Source organism: Opisthocomus hoazin, chromosome 9, assembly GCF_030867145.1.
Source record: "Opisthocomus hoazin isolate bOpiHoa1 chromosome 9, bOpiHoa1.hap1, whole genome shotgun sequence".
Classification (NCBI taxonomy): Eukaryota; Metazoa; Chordata; class Aves; order Opisthocomiformes; family Opisthocomidae; genus Opisthocomus; species Opisthocomus hoazin.
This window is the reverse complement of record NC_134422.1, coordinates 12,541,444-12,558,842: the sequence shown is the minus strand read 5'-3', so window position 1 is coordinate 12,558,842 and position 17,399 is coordinate 12,541,444. Positions and strand designations below refer to the sequence as shown.

At 39.0% G+C, this 17,399-nt stretch overlaps 1 protein-coding gene across 1 annotated transcript in view; it reads right to left on the bottom strand.

Moving 5' to 3' along the window:
- Window positions 1-17,399, bottom strand: part of MYLK (myosin light chain kinase) — a 231,747-nt gene that overhangs the window by 157,282 nt on the left and 57,066 nt on the right. The window contains exon 2 of the mRNA XM_075429844.1: window positions 8,770-8,927. Within this exon, the coding sequence (XP_075285959.1) occupies window positions 8,770-8,919 (150 nt within the window). The 5' untranslated portion in view covers window positions 8,920-8,927. The remainder of the gene's footprint in view (window positions 1-8,769; window positions 8,928-17,399) is intronic.

The following is a 17,399-nucleotide window of genomic DNA, read 5'->3' as shown; positions in this document are numbered from 1 at the left end:
GGACCATAGAAAAATAGCAAGTCCAAAAATCCCTATTAAAGAAGAAAATTTTCTTCAAAAATCAATCCTAGGGATATCCCTACAGATAAATCCTTAAACGAACACACTTACCTTCTTTAGCTGACACAAATCCATGCTTTACGATATGTCACAGTAGTGGGTGATCACAAAACAGATATCTACAATAAACTTTTCAGAGTCAACAATTTGTTGGTTCCCCCTACTCAGACTGGGAGTAGGTAGATGCAATTAAATCATATAGAATTTTATTGTCAGGTTCCTCATGTGATTTTAATTGCTTCCATCTCAAAATCCAAAATAATTGGAAATATGTTAAAGAAAAAGTAAAGAAAGAAGGAAAAGTAGCAACCAAGAGCAGCACAAATGCATGGACTGGCTTCAGCTAAACCAATGCTGGTTTGGATAGATACCACACAAAAGAATAAGAGGTTCTCTTTAGCTCCATATGTAGATTAATTGAAGTGTTCTAAAAAACTTCTGTTATTATTATTGTTACCATTATTATTAAAAATTGGTTTTGATCTTCTTTAATTACAGTCCTTCATACCAGAGCAACCAAGAATAGGGAGCCAGTCTTTCTGCCATTGCACAGAACAGCAGAGAACTCCTGTCCCCAGCTGGTTATAGGTAAGTAATTACAGTGGGAAAGGAGATAGAAAGCAAACAGAATAATAAAAGGGATAGTGACAAAAAGCGCAGTTCTTTCACAGTTTGGGGGTGGGCGAGTTACTGAAAGCAGGCTCAATTATACAAAAAAACCCAAACCCACCAACCCTAAGAAATGGCAACTGAGAACAGGGATACCATAAGTCCAGCCTTCTCCATCACGGCCTCTTTGCTGCTTAGAAATTTTGTCTGAATGGAATTTGAAGATATTCAGCATTGTCTAGGATTTCTGAAAGTCTGGCAGATTGGAGCAACTCTGCAAAAGGTTTGACCAAACTTTGCTGCCAAATATCCAGAAATCTTGGCTGTTGCCTCAGCGCATGCACAGATCAGTTGCATGGGTCGTGTACTAAATCCAGCACTTTTGAGAGTCATCACACACGCTGCACATAGGTGAACACTTAAATAACTCTACCTGGAAAGTCCTGAGCATAGTTATGACAACTGTAGGTGACAGCGATACAGGTATGAAGTGAATTTATGACTTCAAGAGACTGAGAGACAGAATTGGAGCTCACAGACCACCACTCCTGTCTAAAACCTAGAAATTTCTTGAGCAGCAGCTTGCACCCTTGCGGTTTTTTCTAAAGGACATATCATATGCCAGGCAGGGAAAATAGATGCTTGTGTCACTTGATGAAGGGAAGTGACTTTGAATAATCCTGGGTGTAGAGGACATTGTATGGGGAAGCAATTTTGACCGAATCCCACCTTAACCAATTCCCAGAAGAGCAGACACTCCCACTTTGCCTTCGTCTAAAGCCGGAACTCTTTTGAGCCACCGTTGCTATATGCCAATAGAGAGTTATACAATAAAATCAAATAGAATAATGCATACATTACTCATGAGAACATGTAAATAGATAAAAAATGAGCACCGTGGTAAGTGAATATGATGGCAAGTCAATTACACCAAGGAAGAAGGATTAGCGGTAGCAGATCCAAACAGAAAAGAGATGTGCAATAAGCTGTTCACAGCCACCTAACTTGTGTTTATTTTCCTTCTTTATTTCATCTGTCTGTACCCCAATATGCGTTTAATACAAAATGTTTCAGTAGCTTCTAAATGTACCACATTTTTCCCCAAGAATGATTACTCGTATGTGGAACAAAAGATCAAATAGAATCTCCAGTCAAATCGATAACCTTTTCAGTTCTTTGCTCTCAAAAACATGCCTCAGTGTGTCATTTCTGGGAGTATCACAGTACACGGTAGTTTTACAGATCAGCATGAGTCCTCCCACAGCATTCACTTTCATCAGACAATTGTCTCCCATGAAAACATCGATCTTTCCTGAGTTTCTTCCTCATATGGAAGAACTCCATATGAGTTCTCCAGAAAGAGGAGATACAAACCCACTGGCAGCTTTATGCAATCAGCTGCCCAGTACACTTTGTAACAGCAAACATCAACTGTGGACAGCAAAGGATTTTGTGCCATGTCATCATCCTCCGTCATTATACAGACTTCTCTCATTTCAGATCCTGCCATCTCAAATCTAGACGTACAATGTAATTAAGGCATACTCCTGGAGTACCTGCTGACTGAGGCCTGGAAATGGAGCACACATTGCTGCTTGAAGTCCAAAGGAAAGGGAAGATAACAGAAGTCTTGCCACGCAAAGCTGGTGCAGCAGCCACAGTAAAACAAATTGGTTAAGACTCAGTTGTTCCATTAGCAGGCAGTTGAAAGGATTTACAAATGCTGTGGGAGTGTTTCCCTTCAACACTTCTTTTACCCTTCCCTACACTTTATCTCTTAACACACCACATAAATGAGTCTCCCCTCTATCTCAGAAAAGATGGTGCAATTACTGTCTTTCTTCCCATTGCGTCTTATTTCTCTTTGCCTGATCCCAGTTTATTTTCTCTGGCACGATGTTTCAAAGCGTACCTGTGCAACCACCAGCAGCAAAAGCAGCTCAGAAGTTGGCAAATTGATGCACGTCAGATTTGAACAGATACAGATTGCAACTGCAAGGTGGTTGAAGGACAACCAGAAAGCACACTGAAAAAGAGTAGGATTTGACATTGATCTGTCTTGCCTTAAAATTTGCCATCCGTCTCTCTTACCTGGAGGAAGGTGGAAGGGGAAGGTCAGAACAGTAACTACTCAATGGGCAGCAAACTGAATTAGTACCCCAACATCTACTCAAACTGTGAACTACACGTCAACACATGAAATCTAGCTCCCTGGGATTAGAATACCAGACTAGATTTAGTAGTTTGATATTTTGGTTCTGGCAATGGACTATATATGATAGTTCACATGAAGCAGAAAAACAACCCATACTGCACTGTTGCCAACTGCACAATGCTTTATCCAAGAAGAAAAATTCTTTCCCAACCCCTAGGCAATCAGTCTGTGGTCTGTAGCATGACATTTGGCTGTTCCTCTCAAGCAGAGCTGTAGCACAAGTATTCATTAGGCTCATAAAATTAATGACCATCAATATTACCCTTAAAAATTATACATATGTGCTGCCAAGGCAGGCTGAGTTAACTGCTTGCTGCAATCAAATGCAGAGGATAACATCACTCTGGACAGGGAACGGTTTGCTGGAAACTGATGGTTCTTGTCATTTTTTACTGCTTGACACTCAGTGACACTACAGTAAAGAACAAGAAGTGTTCACGCTATATTTTTGATGCAGTCAATTTCTATTTGAGTTCAGCAAAATTATGTGTGGGCAGCTAATCACGTAGTTATCAACTAAAAATGCTTGTTTTGGGCAACCACCTTATTTTTTTTTAAAGCAACAACCCTGCTGTAGACAATTTTATTGGTCCCAGAACCCAAAGCTTAAAATAGGGAGGGAAAGATCAAAAGAATGTGGTTCAGTGGTTAGAGAACAGCAAAGATTCTCATTTTTTGTTCTCAGCTTCTCCATCAGTTTGCTGCAGAAATCTAAGTAAATCTCTCTATGCCTTGAAGTATCTTTCTGTACAGAAGTTAATATGCAGTAGGGAAACCTGAATGAGAGCACTGACATTCACTGACTCTTCATGTGGGCAGTCACAGTGCAGAGCCCTGCAGGGGTCAGTCCACCCTGCTATTCACTTACACACGTCACCAGGACTTCAGGGTCCCAGTACTTCTTTCTGCTGCAGAAAGCTAACCTGCTTTCTAAGACTTCCCCAGACAGTCACAAAATAACTTTTCAGTGCTTCTAAACACAGAAAGGGAACAGAAAGCTTAGCTTGCCATCTTGACACACACATGGCAAGGCTCACAAAACCAAGCAAAAGCTGAACCTGAGCGGTAACACTAGGATGGGCCAATTCAGGTTGAGAGCAACAGTTAAGCTGTGGGTATAAGCGGACGAGGAGTGGAGTTGGGTAACATTTAAGTAACTGTTAGCTTCTACAGCTGAGACATGTCTTGCCCTCTAAGCAGTTACAGCAGGAATTTAGAGCTGGATAAATAAAGTTGCCAAATATTTAGAACTCAAATTTCTGAATATGAAGCAGGAGGTCTTCTCAAAAAGGATGGGGTTTGAGACATAAGAAAAGCTTCAGTCTTAAGTCACTGAGCCTGTATTCTCTGAAAGATCAGTAAACAGGATACTAAGAAATCAGGTAGGCACAAAAACATGCAAAGTTGTGGAAATCTGTGGCCACCCTCTGCCCATCACAAGAGAGGAAACTTTTACATATTTGCAAATTCAAGCGAAAAATCTTTCTAGGGGCTTCTGCCCAGCACTCATATTAATATATGCTCGCCAGTTAGAAAAGCTCGTGAAATTCACCTAAATGTTTAAAAGCTTTGTTTTATTTGGCTGTATGAAAAATTATACTATTTGCATCTGATTGGTCTACTATGATGCTTTGAACCTTTGCTACAGAATAGTGCAGCTGAGTTTTGGAGAGTGAAAGAGACTGAAACAAATTACATTTTAAACCACATATACAGCTAATGATCTTGTAGGTCAGCATAGTAATGTGCTATATGTCATAATTAAAGTATCCTGCACTGTTTCAGCAAGTGAAATATAAGAACACTCAGAGTCTGAAAGAATTTGATAGGATACTGTGCTTGATTATGAATCGATTAAATGTTGTCAGAAGCATCAAAATACCATCTTGCCTGATAATTAACAGATGCTTATTCAGGTGCTAGGGCTGAAAAGGATTTTCCTGTCCTCTCATGTGACACTTGCCACAGAAACCCCCATGACATTTGCTACAAAGACAGAAATCTCCTCCACAGGTATGCCATTGAGCATTATAAAATCCAGTGATGTTCAGATGAATTAAAAAGATGGGCAATCACAATTTCATGTTGCAAAGCACTGATAAATATCCCAGTGATTAATAAAACAAAGAAATAAACAGCTTAAAACAAAGCCTGGTAACATCTTGGCCAGCTCTTCTTTTCCAAGAGTATCTTACAGGCTCTGATGTACAAGCTACAATGCCTCAGCATAAGGCAGGAGATTACTACCCTAAGCAGTTCACCTCACATATGATATGCAATTGAAGAACAGAACATCAATCAATTCCTAACAAGCTGGGAACCCACAATACTATTTCATAATAATCTGGGATGGTTTGCCTAAAAATCACCTCAGCAATTGATTGATGAACAACTGAGATGTCCACAGAGCAGAAGTTCTGGGAGCATCTAGGGAAAGTAACCTTGCCTTTGCCTCACTAAGTGGCTCCACCCCTCAGTCCATGCTCCAGGCCAAAATCATGCTCAGACATTTGAAAAATGATGAGCTAACTTTTTACGCTGAGGTCACACTGGAAAACTGAAATCTGCAGTCAGATATAGGTAAGCTTGCTGAGATTTTCGTAAGAAAAGCAGGGGGGTGGTAGTGGAAGGAAGAGAAAAAAAATTCCTGTTAACGGCAACTCCAGTTCCTTTATACCTCAAATTTCCTACATTTATGGGCTATTTGTTAAATTCTGCACTCTTGTTGATTTTGAATTGCCTTTTCACACAACTTATCTTACACGCCGCTGGAAAGAAAAGCAAGAAGTTTGACTCTGTGACCCTCTCATCCTTGTTCACTTAATGAGAGTACAGGATCATCACAATATCAAATTTATTTCCTGTCTTGGATTCTCAAAATGTTTGTTCTTTCTGATAAGATAAATTCCACTGCAGAGCAAGTCTTTGAAGAAAATGTGCTGTCTAGCCATTTTCAAAACTTTTTATTTTTCTTTAGCCTGGGTCTCATTTAATGTTTAGACTGTGTGATGAAGCAGAGTATCAGCAATAACCCATCATAATGTCTGTAGACTGTTTTCCAGGATAGAAAAACTTAAGTATGTTCAGTAGCTACTTCTATTACTAGATCTTAATAAATTGTTTTTATTAAGATTGTCCTTCTGAACCTCTGGAATATTAAAGTGATAGAAAAAGCAACATTGTACTAACCAGCTGAAGATGGACTCAGATGATAGAAGCTCTGCAGGCTGCTGCAGCTATTAAGAGACAATATTCTTCTGAACTGTACTGTTGAGTTCCCCCTCTCCCTTCCAATGTTACTAGACTAGGAGCACAAACAAAATACTAATTGGAACCCACCAGTTCCAAGCAACAGAACCAAACACCGTCTCCCCAACCATGTTACATTATGAACAACAGATCATGCAGACTCAGTTTTAATAGTAAGTATTATAATTAAAAACCTAATTTTTCTTGTATAAGATAATAAGGAGAGCATGCTGTGATCCTTTACTCTCTATTATCTAATTACCACAACGTGGCTTGTTCATCTGTGTCCCGCCCCCTATAAAAAAAAAAGAGAAGTTGCAAGTTTGTATCTCAGCCTCCAGCTAGGGTGGATTCCAGAAAATTTGGAACTAATTCACAATGATAAAGCTTGGCTAGTTTATTTCTTCAACTGTGTTACATGTTTCTTCTCACCTGTGTTAGCCAAGACAGGTAAAACAAAGCTCCTCCAGTGCAGCAAGCTGGACTGAACAAAAACCAGGCAATGCTCCAGGCGCAGCAAGAGGCCGAATTGCCAAAGACAGGGGCTGTAATTGCATCATCTTGGTTTGCCAAACCATTAAGGCAGGCTTCTTGCCACAAAGTAATTGCAGATCTTACATATATTTCAGTGAAGATGTGCTCTTAATGTCCAAACATTTAGCACTTAGAAGAGCACTTTGAGCTTTAGAGGTTTATTTCAGCTATAAGACATACATGCAACTAGTACATTATCATTCCCATCTTAAGGATAGAAAATTAAAGGTTTCAGCCACACTCATATACCAGACAGGCAGAACTGGAATTTAGATTTTCATCAAGTAGGCTCAATCCAGGACTTGTTTTATTCCTTCAAGGAACTTAAGATTATCAGTTTTGTTAGTATTGAATTTGTGTATTCTTTCCAAGCTCCTAAAAAACCCTTCAGACTTTACACTTCCAGCCTTCAAAGCGACTTTTATAAGGGGATAGGTATCCCTAAAAACTTAACACTTTAAAACCAAATCTGAAAAAAATGCAAAGCAGTGGTAGCACTCTATCTTGCAGGTCATTATACTTTACAATTGCTTGTATTTGACTAATAATAAAAAGTCTGCAGAGAGCACTAAAAATCAGAAATATCCCACTTGAGCTTTTAAGTAGGGAACATGAGGAATGTAAAACCAGATCTGAACATTATCACACACTTCAACTTTGATTTCACTTTACTGTTATTCCCTGATGCAGTATTGTGTGGAAGAACCGGAGTTCATAGGAGTCACATGCACAGGAGACACAGAGTGTATAGGTGTCGTATGCATAAAGAAGCAACATGTTGCCATTTTTCCACTGTGTCTGCAACAAAGTAAGGTTAAAAACAGTAAGAAGTGAATGCGCACTTGGGCTAGCCAATGTCGTACACACAGAGGGTTTCTGCCTGGTGCCTTAAAATCACAATAAAAGTGAGCTAATTTAAAAAAAAAAAATCTTCCTAAAGGTTTGATAAAAAAACCCGTTCTTTGGCTTGAGCACTTTCACTGAAATTATTTACTTCCTATGAAAAATGCCAATTTTTCTTCAAAAAGTCAAATCCAAGAACTACTTCTAAGTTTTGGGTTTGCATTTAAAAATTTATATACTCCAAAAATTGTTTTTCTGCTCAGTTCCTGTAGAAAAATCCCAGTTCTTGGTATGCTTTTACATAAACAAACAAGATAAATATCAGATGCCCTCTACCGGCCCTTTGTTTAAGTTAGTTTCAGAAGTTATGAATTTCTCAAATTTCTTCTAGCCCTTGCTTTTGTTACAGTAACGTTGCAGTTTTGTGCCTCTGTCAGGCAAGTCCCACCACTTCAAAAATTAAAAGTGCAGTCAGTTCGGTGATATAACTGTCAGCATGAAATCAGAGTGTGACTTGGACAGGAGGAAGCTGAAAGGGCTGAGAAGGAAAACTGGCCTCTCCAGGGGAAAGATTTGGGTTAGGAGAGGAGAAAGGAAGAGAGTTAGAACAAGGAAGACGACATACCAGGATTGAAGCATGAAAGAAATACGGATGCCTGAAAGCACAATTCAGTGTCCCTAGCATGAGGGGAAGGGGAGAATCTGGGATCCACACCCCACTACACACCCTTTTAAACCCTTTGGGCTAACAAGTTTCCTTGAACAAATCAATCTTTCCTCTGAAAATGCTCTTTTTGCTTTCAGATTAACAACATGTATGGCAGGTGGTGTAGATGCAAAAAAGTCACAAGTGTCTTTACAGATTCCTAGCTTGACTACTAGGAAGAAAATGCTGTAGCAGGGTTAGATTTCTGTTACACATCAAGCTTCACAAATAGACAGATTTGGGATGTAGGGAGATGAACATGCAGTAGGAGAATATGTCCTCTCTGATTTATAGACAGCTCTTGAAGCAGTTTGCCACTGATACTAAGCTCAGTGCCTGGCATACTCAGCACATACTCAGGTTTTGCAACACTCCCCTCTGCTCAGAAACAGACCTGTCATGCTCCTGCCTCCTCGGGAAGGTATACACTGGTGTACCCTTGAGTAAAGGTCCTGTATTGCAGAGGCAGCCTCACTATCTTTGCAGCCTACTAGGCAGCTTCAGAAAAGCGCAAAACCAAATGAAGAAGCCCTCCATCATGTCTGTTTCTTACCTTCCCCTCAAATCTTGCTGTGGCTCCCAGCTGCACTCGGATATTCCGAGGAGGAAGTGTAAATGCTGGTGCTTCAGCAGGGACAGGGGGACTGAGTGTCAGGGAGGTTTTGGAGACTCGAGTAGATGTCACCAGTTTCACGTCCCCCATGGTGTGGACTGTAAAAGAGAAACAAGTGGTAATATAGAAGTTATGATGATTAATTACTTATGTTACTGTAACAGCTAAGAACCAGATCGGGAGCAGATTGTCATATATGTTCGCCATATTCATACACACAGTAAGAGTCATCAGCCTAAGGTGATAAGTGCTGTTATGTGGGTGGGGAACTGAGACCCAGGAAGATTGCTTGGTGTGCCTACAGTTGCCATCAGGGTCACAGCCTTGAGTTGAACTCAGTTTGAACTCTCAAGTCCCAGATCCTTAACCAAAAAGTCATCCATTGCAACTGCATTAAAAGGTAGTAACTTATTTCAGGAGGATATTTTCACAATGTGACTTTGAATTTCCTGGCCTGGAAGCCACCAGAATCAATAAGTCTTAAAAGCAGAGCCAGCGTTAAACAAGTACTTATGAAATAAAGAGAACTCTGTTTTCACTGGATTTAAGTTACAAGCAGGAATGTGGAAAATCTGATTATTCATACCATGCTTTCAAGATCTTAAAAAATATCTGTATATCTTCCTCTAAAGTACTGCTAGTACATAACAAATACTCTGCAGAAATTCCAAGGCTCTACTTTACTGCAAATCCTTCTACAGTACAGAGACTAGTGAAATAGCATGGAGACCAAATTTCATAATGCTACAAAAATGGTATGTTAGAGACCTCATTACAGATATCTGCTTCAGAGGTCATTTTTCTGCTACATATTTCATACTTCCCAAAAGAAACCAAAAATTATTCTATTTTTGAAAATACAATTTCAGGTTTTCCAGAAAAAATAGTAGTTGCTGACCCTAGTACTAATTCCTTGAATCATCTACGTAAATTAAAAGCCCCACTGTAAAAGGCCTATTTAATAGACAAGTTTAACAAAGACAAAAACCCTGAGAAATTACTTGACCCACCAGTAGATCATGTTGAACCAATGAACATTGGGCTTCCAGTCATAATGCTCTGCCATACACACCTAACTATGATAGACTATGTATTTATTAAAATGATTCTGATGAAACTTGCAATAAAAAATACTTGAGTAAGCAATGAACCTTGCATTTGAACAAAAGAAAAATTAATTAAACTAATACCACATTATTCCTGACTATAAGAAGCATACTTTTTCTAGAACAGGCTGCAGTTATCTGGGGAGCAGGGGAACACAAAACTCATTCATTTCCAAATAGAACTTACACTCCAATGTCACATGTACGCATCTGAAAACCTAGTCTGATAACATAGTTTTCCATATAGCATACCTGACATGCTCCATAAACATACAGAAACACATTCTTTACATTGATCAAAAACAGTTTAAGAGGGCAGCTCCTCTCATGGAAGTTACTAGTCTAAAAGTTAGGGTTCAATCTGAACTAGAAGTTTTGTCTCCTTCACAGTCAACAGAAGGAAATAGGCATCTGCAGAAGGTGTTTAGTTCTAAGGTGTGGGGAGCCACAGAGCCTTCCACTTCACAGTATGCACTTGTCAGGAACTATGGTTTAGAAGCCAAATCCTTCCAAGGCATCACTCAAGTGGCGTATGCATACAGATTTTCAAAAAGTGCTTGAAATCTCCTTCCTCATTCATAAGAATCCATGTGAGGATTATATATATTATGTATATCGACATGTAAAAACCCAAGAAAATCCTCTAGTGTTTCTAACAATTCAATTGCCGAGACCAACACATAAATGGAATAAAGATGTTTTCCTTAACCAAAAAAAGCAAAACTTTAAACTGAGAAATTCTGTCTTCATCTTGCAGTGAATCTCTTTTTTGGCACCCAGTTGCTTGAGAGCACAGCATACGTCTCCCTTTCCACTATAAACAACTTTTTAAAAAAACCCCACAAAATTATATTTGTACCTTAGCTTATCACAGAACCATACAAAATCATAGTATAATTTAAATAAGGAAGAAACTGATTGTATTCCAGAGACAAGATGAGATCAAAAACTTGCTTATTTTTTAACTAATGTACTTAGCAAATAGGCAAAGAATGAGAGTCTCACTGCTATAGTCACTGCAATGAACTTTTTTACTGCTATAGTCACTGTTTTCTCATTTGCCTGAAAGTGAGAGAATTATTCTTTTAATTAATTGTTCTTTCATTAAGGACAATACTCTAAACTTCGTTCTCCACCCAGCTAAAACCACAGTTTATCCCAGAAGACTTTCAATCAATTACACAGCTGTAAACTGATGCATATTGAGTTGCTATTTACTGGCACATTTTTAAAATTTATTTTTCTTTACAGATTAAGAACAAATATTTTTCAAATCTCAAATTGCCATAAATATCAACTGTGATCTTTTGTTACTTCTAGTACATGATGTTGATAATTTTGTATCTGCCTACCTCTTCTGAATTGGCCTAAATCTTTTTTAAGGTTTATTTCTAATTTTCTTTTATTCTGTCCTCTTTCTCAAAGTGCTGCCTTGAATTTCTCTTTTCCAAAGATGATCTTCACTTTTCAACATACTCAACTAACTACTCAGTCTTCATTTTTTCTTCCCACATATTCTTCTCCTCTGCTAAGCAAAACCTTCCCATAGCCTATAAATGCCAAAATGTGCAGTGTCTCTCTAGCTGTGAAACTCTTAACTAACAAACCAGTCTGCCAATACAAGTCTGCAATAAAATTTTCAGACAGTAGTGACAATAACATGCCAGGTATAACACATGCTATGAAAATCTTCCCCAGTCTAAAGACACTGTAATGCATCTGATTCCGTAAGAAGCCAGTAACAAAACCTATCCTTCCATACACACCTAGATCAAGTTTGCAGAGAGTTTACAAAACAAAAAAAAATCAAAAAAGCATATACCCCCTAAATTTTGTTTTACAAAAATAACGTTGCAAGAGGAGTAAAGTTGAAAACAAAACAAAAAAACAACTAACATCCAGAATCCAATTCAAACTTGAATTCACCCATGTAAATGGAACTCCATTTTGGCCAGGGCCATTGTAATGGCTGAAACAAGCAAGAAAGACAACTATATGCAGAGCAGATGCTCACGGGACTACTCTGTAGGGATAAAATGCTCAAGTATCTGTCCTTGGGTACAATGCACTGCTTATGCAGGCTGACTTTAAGGAACTTATTAGACATGACACCTGCTTACACACAGAAACATCCACACTGGGTGTGCTACAAGACAAAATTCATCAAGTAGCTGAAAAAGAGACACAGGTGCATGCCTGGAAAATACACTGTGTTCAACATACACTCATCCTTCAAGCATCACTGGGCTCGAGTACGTCCAGACTGCACTGGATGAGAAGTCCTGTGGCTAGGCAGTATCCTCTGATGAAAAGACTGAGCCGAAGCCCAACACTAGCTTTCCACTGATTTCTCTGACTATTTCATCAAGTTCTACAAAAATGCAATGGAAAAAAAGAAACCCAAGAAGAAAAGAAACAAACGTGGGCAGGAGAAGTAGAAAGAAAGAAAAAAATCCTGAACAACTAAGCCACTCTTACCAGTCAGGTTACATTTTTATGGCATGTTGGTAAGTTGCCAAAAAGTGTCAAGAAATTGATGCCTAATACAGTAGAGACTGTAAAGCATAAAATAAAGTAATAGCTAGTCTTTTCCATAAGCACACCTTGCACGTATTTATGTTTTCCTAAATAAGTGTCTAAACGGGATTGAATTTACAAATGAATATTAGTTCAAATCAGCACAAGCATTTTTCTAGCAACTTAAGTCTCTAATTATCCGTGTATAGTAATCTGACTTTAATTAGCTATGTATGCTTAAGATGCTTCAAGTAAATAATTAAGTATTTTTTTGTCATATTAGAGGATGTTTAACAATTATATTCCCAAACAAATAAATAATTCCACTTTGTGCATTCTGGTGTTACTATGGTACTACCATGTCCATATATTTTAAAGAAATAATGATCCAGAGAACAAATCTTGTTCCAGCTTAAAATTCAATAGACAGGAAGAAAGCAGCCACTTAAAACCTATGGAATGTACCTGATTTTTTCTTCTTTTATTTGAGCAGCTTCCTAGAATGAGCCTGTCCCTGAAGTCTTTTTCTTAGGTATTTCAAGTTTGCTGCCGAGTAAGTTTTCAAGGATGCTACATGAACTCATAACATCTCATTTCACATGCTGTGCGCACCTAGACTACGGTCTTTAAACAAAACCAACTGTAACTAAAGTTGCAATACAAAATTGCTGTATTAAACATAAAAGAAAACCACCATGCAGATGTTGGCTTGTAGTGTAGTGATGTGGTTAGACAGCATTTCTAATCTGGATTTTTTTTATTCTTAATCCTTTCTAAAAAGCACATAAATCCCTTACAAATTCTCACAGTGTGCCCTCTAATCTTTCTAATACCAAAGCAGACTAATGTGTTTCAAGCATTTTCTACTGGGAACAAATCTCTGTCGCTCAATACTCTGCTCATAAAAACAAACCCAAAAAAGCAAACATTAAAAAATCCACCACATAGTTTTTTCTCCTCCACTTATTTTATATAAGTAAATACTTACCATCAGCTTCCTACATAACCATTTAATTATACTGATTTCCTTTTACCAAGTCCTTCCTCGGAGGCAGAAGAAAAATGAGTTGCAGAGAGGGCATATGTGTGCGTATGAGAGAGCAAGATTGCGCAAGTGAGAGGAAACAAGAGCTGCCAGCTGAAAAATTTTTGTATGACTTACTGATATTGCAACTCTACACCTAAGCAGCACATTTTCACTTGATCCAGCTATTCTGTTATTTTAGCCAGACTGCCTTCAATAACCACTGAACCATCTCTGAAATCTGGATAGAACCTTTTGAGCTCTTGAAAAACAGGAGCAAAAGGACAGACAGCCCAGGGGTTGGAGCATTTGTGTGTTGTTTGGGAGTCCTGGTTGAATTCCGTGCTCCATAATGGGCTGCCTGCATGACCTCAGGCAAGTCACTAAGCCTCTCTTTTGCCATGGGTCCCCATTTGTGAAGCGGGGATTATTGTACTTCCTTAGCACAAAGAAGTGTTGTGGGGATAACTATATTAGAGGGTGGGACTCAGGCTACAGTAATAGGACCACATAAATAGCATAACTAGCAAAAGGCACAAAATTACCATAAACTTAAAGGAAGCTGGATCTTATTATAGCTTTCTTCTTTTATAAATCAGCTGCGGGGTGTTTTCAAAAAACACGTATTTTAAAACGTTAGGCAAGATTTATTCCCTTACACAGATCACTGAACTCAAGAGAGCATTTAGTCTCTAGCAAACTATCCATTATGCTACAAAACCTTCAGTATTTAAAAGAGATTCTCTCATTTCTAAACTTGCTTGACAGCTTCTCCTTTCTCACACCTTATTTCCTTTTCTACAGCTTCTTTCCTTACCACAAGGACTAGCATGTGGTTACCATGCTTCTATACAAATCTATAACTGAGCATAGTCTCCACAGAACTACAGAAGTGAATTTTTGCAGCCATAGGACTTGTGACTATCTTTTCAGTCTTTCCCTACAACACCACACAAGGAAGTATCCTGCCTCCTGTCAGCTACCAGAACACAAGAAACAGCACACAGGCAGAACAATAAACCACAGAGGATCAGCAAAGGTGATGAAGTCATGTGTAGATTTAGCAGACGAGAAGAGGTTGAAAGCCAGAACAGAAAGCGAGGGACTTGTAACCCCACCAGTCGTGGCCACAATATTCTGGGCATCTTCTCCTTCAGACCCAGCAGTTATAACAGGTATTAGCCTCTGATAAACATTATGCTGTTGCAACTAGAACTAATTTGAATTTGCCATCCTATTAATACAAGAGAAATATATCTTTTATTTGTTTAAGGAAACAATAGGATACTGTCCACAAATCATGCTTTTGTGATGTTCAAATCTTGTTACACCTGTACTCTGCTATTTGTAGGTCTTGCTAAGTGTTGTGGTCAAGCAGAGCCTCAGAATGTGTCCTGACACTATGGGAACAAGTGAGATTTTGTATCAGTCCTGACAACCAGGGTTTCTTCCTCTGTTGTCTCATCCATAGATGTTCATCATCATCTCACTTGTTTTCGACATACCTAGTTTCTAGAAAAGCTCTGTCATAGTTTAACCTGGCAGTCCACAACTAAGTACCAAACAGCCAGTCGCTCACCCGTCCCCTTCCCCCCCAACAGAATCGGGGAGGAGAAATGGACAAAAGGGGAAACTTGTGGGTTGAGATAAAGATAGTTTAATAAGACAACAAAAGAAAAATACTACTTCTAATAATGATAATAACAACTATGTAAAACAAATTACATACAATACAGTTTTTCTCACCACTTGATGACCAATTTGCAGCCAGTCCCCGTGCAGCAATCACAGAACCCCAAAAGCACAAAATTCCAAAAAAATTTTGAACTCCCGAACAGGAGAGGATTCAAACTCACAGAAAAGAGGAGACAGATAGCTCCCTGCTCCCAGCCAATGCCCACTCATAAACGGAGCATGACATCCATGTATGGAATATTAGCACTGGCCAGCTTGGCTCTCTGTCTGGCTGTGCTCCCTCCCAGCTCCTGCACACCTGCTCATTAGCTGAATATGAGAAACTGGAAAAATTCCTGGATTTCATAGCAACAACTGAAAACATCAGCGTTATCAGCATTCTTCTTGTATTAAATTCAAAACACAGCAGCTACTGAGGAGGAAAATTCCATGAAAATGAACTCTATCCCAGCCGAAACCAGGACAAGCCCTTTCATCATGAAAATTTTCAAGGCATTTTCAAACCAGATAGCTAAATGTACTATCCTTTTCCCAGTAAAATTTGATAGCGACTATTAGAAATGGCAGTAGGAACAGGATCTAATGCCAAATCTTCATGCGCAACTCCATGATCCAAAAATTTTGCAAGCTTAAGTTTTGGCAACACCATGCGTGTAAAATCCCTGGGTATGTTCCCACTATATGCATTTGCATAACTGTCTCACACAAATGGGAGTTACAGATCAACTTGTAATTTGTGCTAAAGCTTAGGGTCACTAAAGTGACAGCAAAAAAATTCCAAAGTAAATTACTATTTCATTTGGGACAATCATGTCAAAGATTTTCCCAGAAGTAAGCAAGTTCTTCAAATCCTGTCATTTCAGTGCCTTGGATTTCACACTCATCAAGTCAGCCATGAGGCTTTGCATTAGCAAGAATCTTGCTTGTACACAGAAAAAAGAAAGAACAGGTTCAAACTGTTCCAGGTGTTTATATTAACAAAGTACTATTGCAGTCCCTATGTTTTATTCTGATACAATAATGTTCTCCAGACTGCTTTAAAGACTGAAATACTGTCAAGCTCCAAAGGACATGTACACATGTGAGACTGATATAGAGCTTGAGCTACAAAGTATAGTAGGAGCTTTCTGAAAGGAAGCTAGGTCATTTTCTTATGTAGCACTGTGCAAGATCTTCTAGGAGTTTGGGCTACATAGTTTGAGATGAGAACAAAAGTATTTTGTGACAGATTTCATAAACTCATAAAATGGTTTGTGTTGGAAGGGACCTTACAGATCATTTCATTCCAACCCCCATGCCATGGGCAGGGACACCTTCCACTAGACCAGGCTGCTCAAAGCCCCGTCCAACCTGGTCTTGAACACTTCCAGGGAGGGGGCAGCCACAGCTTCTCTGGGCAACCTGTACCAGTGCCTCACCAACCTCACAATGAAGAATTTCTGTCTTCTGTCTAATCTAAATCTACCCTCTTCCAGATTAAAGCCATTACCCCTTGTCCTATCACTATAGGCCCTTGTAAAAAGTCCCTCTTCAGCTCTCTTCTTGGCTCTTCAGGTACTTGTTGAACTTCATGAGGTTTGCACGGGCCCACCTCTCAAGCCTGTCCAGGTCCCTCTGGATGGCATCCCTTTCCTCCAGCGTGTTGACCACATCACACAGCTTGGTGCCATCAGCAAACTTTCCTTTAGTCCACTGTATGTCTTGGGTATCCTTGCAAGAAAAAGGACAACTCATCTTATGTACTCTTTCATGGCTTGTACAATGCTCATTTCATTAGCTTTTGTTGAATATGCAAATTACAACAGTGGCTACTGTAGAAGTGTCCATAAGTAAAAGTGGCTAACCAGGCGTGACTGAGAACAAACCTCATAATTAATATTCAGCTGACAAGTCTCTAAAATTCATGCTGAATTTATATAAAAGTATAACTCAAGATTATGCTAATTGACCTACATTTATTTAAAGATAGGCTTATTAGAACATAAGAAGGATGGCTGTCAAAAAGCTATATTTTTATAAATCACGTAAGGAAAAAAAAAGAAATCCCACAGGTTTTTATCAAGAAAAAAGAAAATCATGCTCTTCTTAACCCTCTGTGCTTCTTAGCAGAGAAATCACTAGCAAGGATTCACTCTGAGGGTGACAGAGCCCTGGAACAGGCTGCCCAGGGAGGCTGTGGAGTCTCCTTCTCTGGAGATATTCAAGACCCACCTGGACAAGGTCCTGTG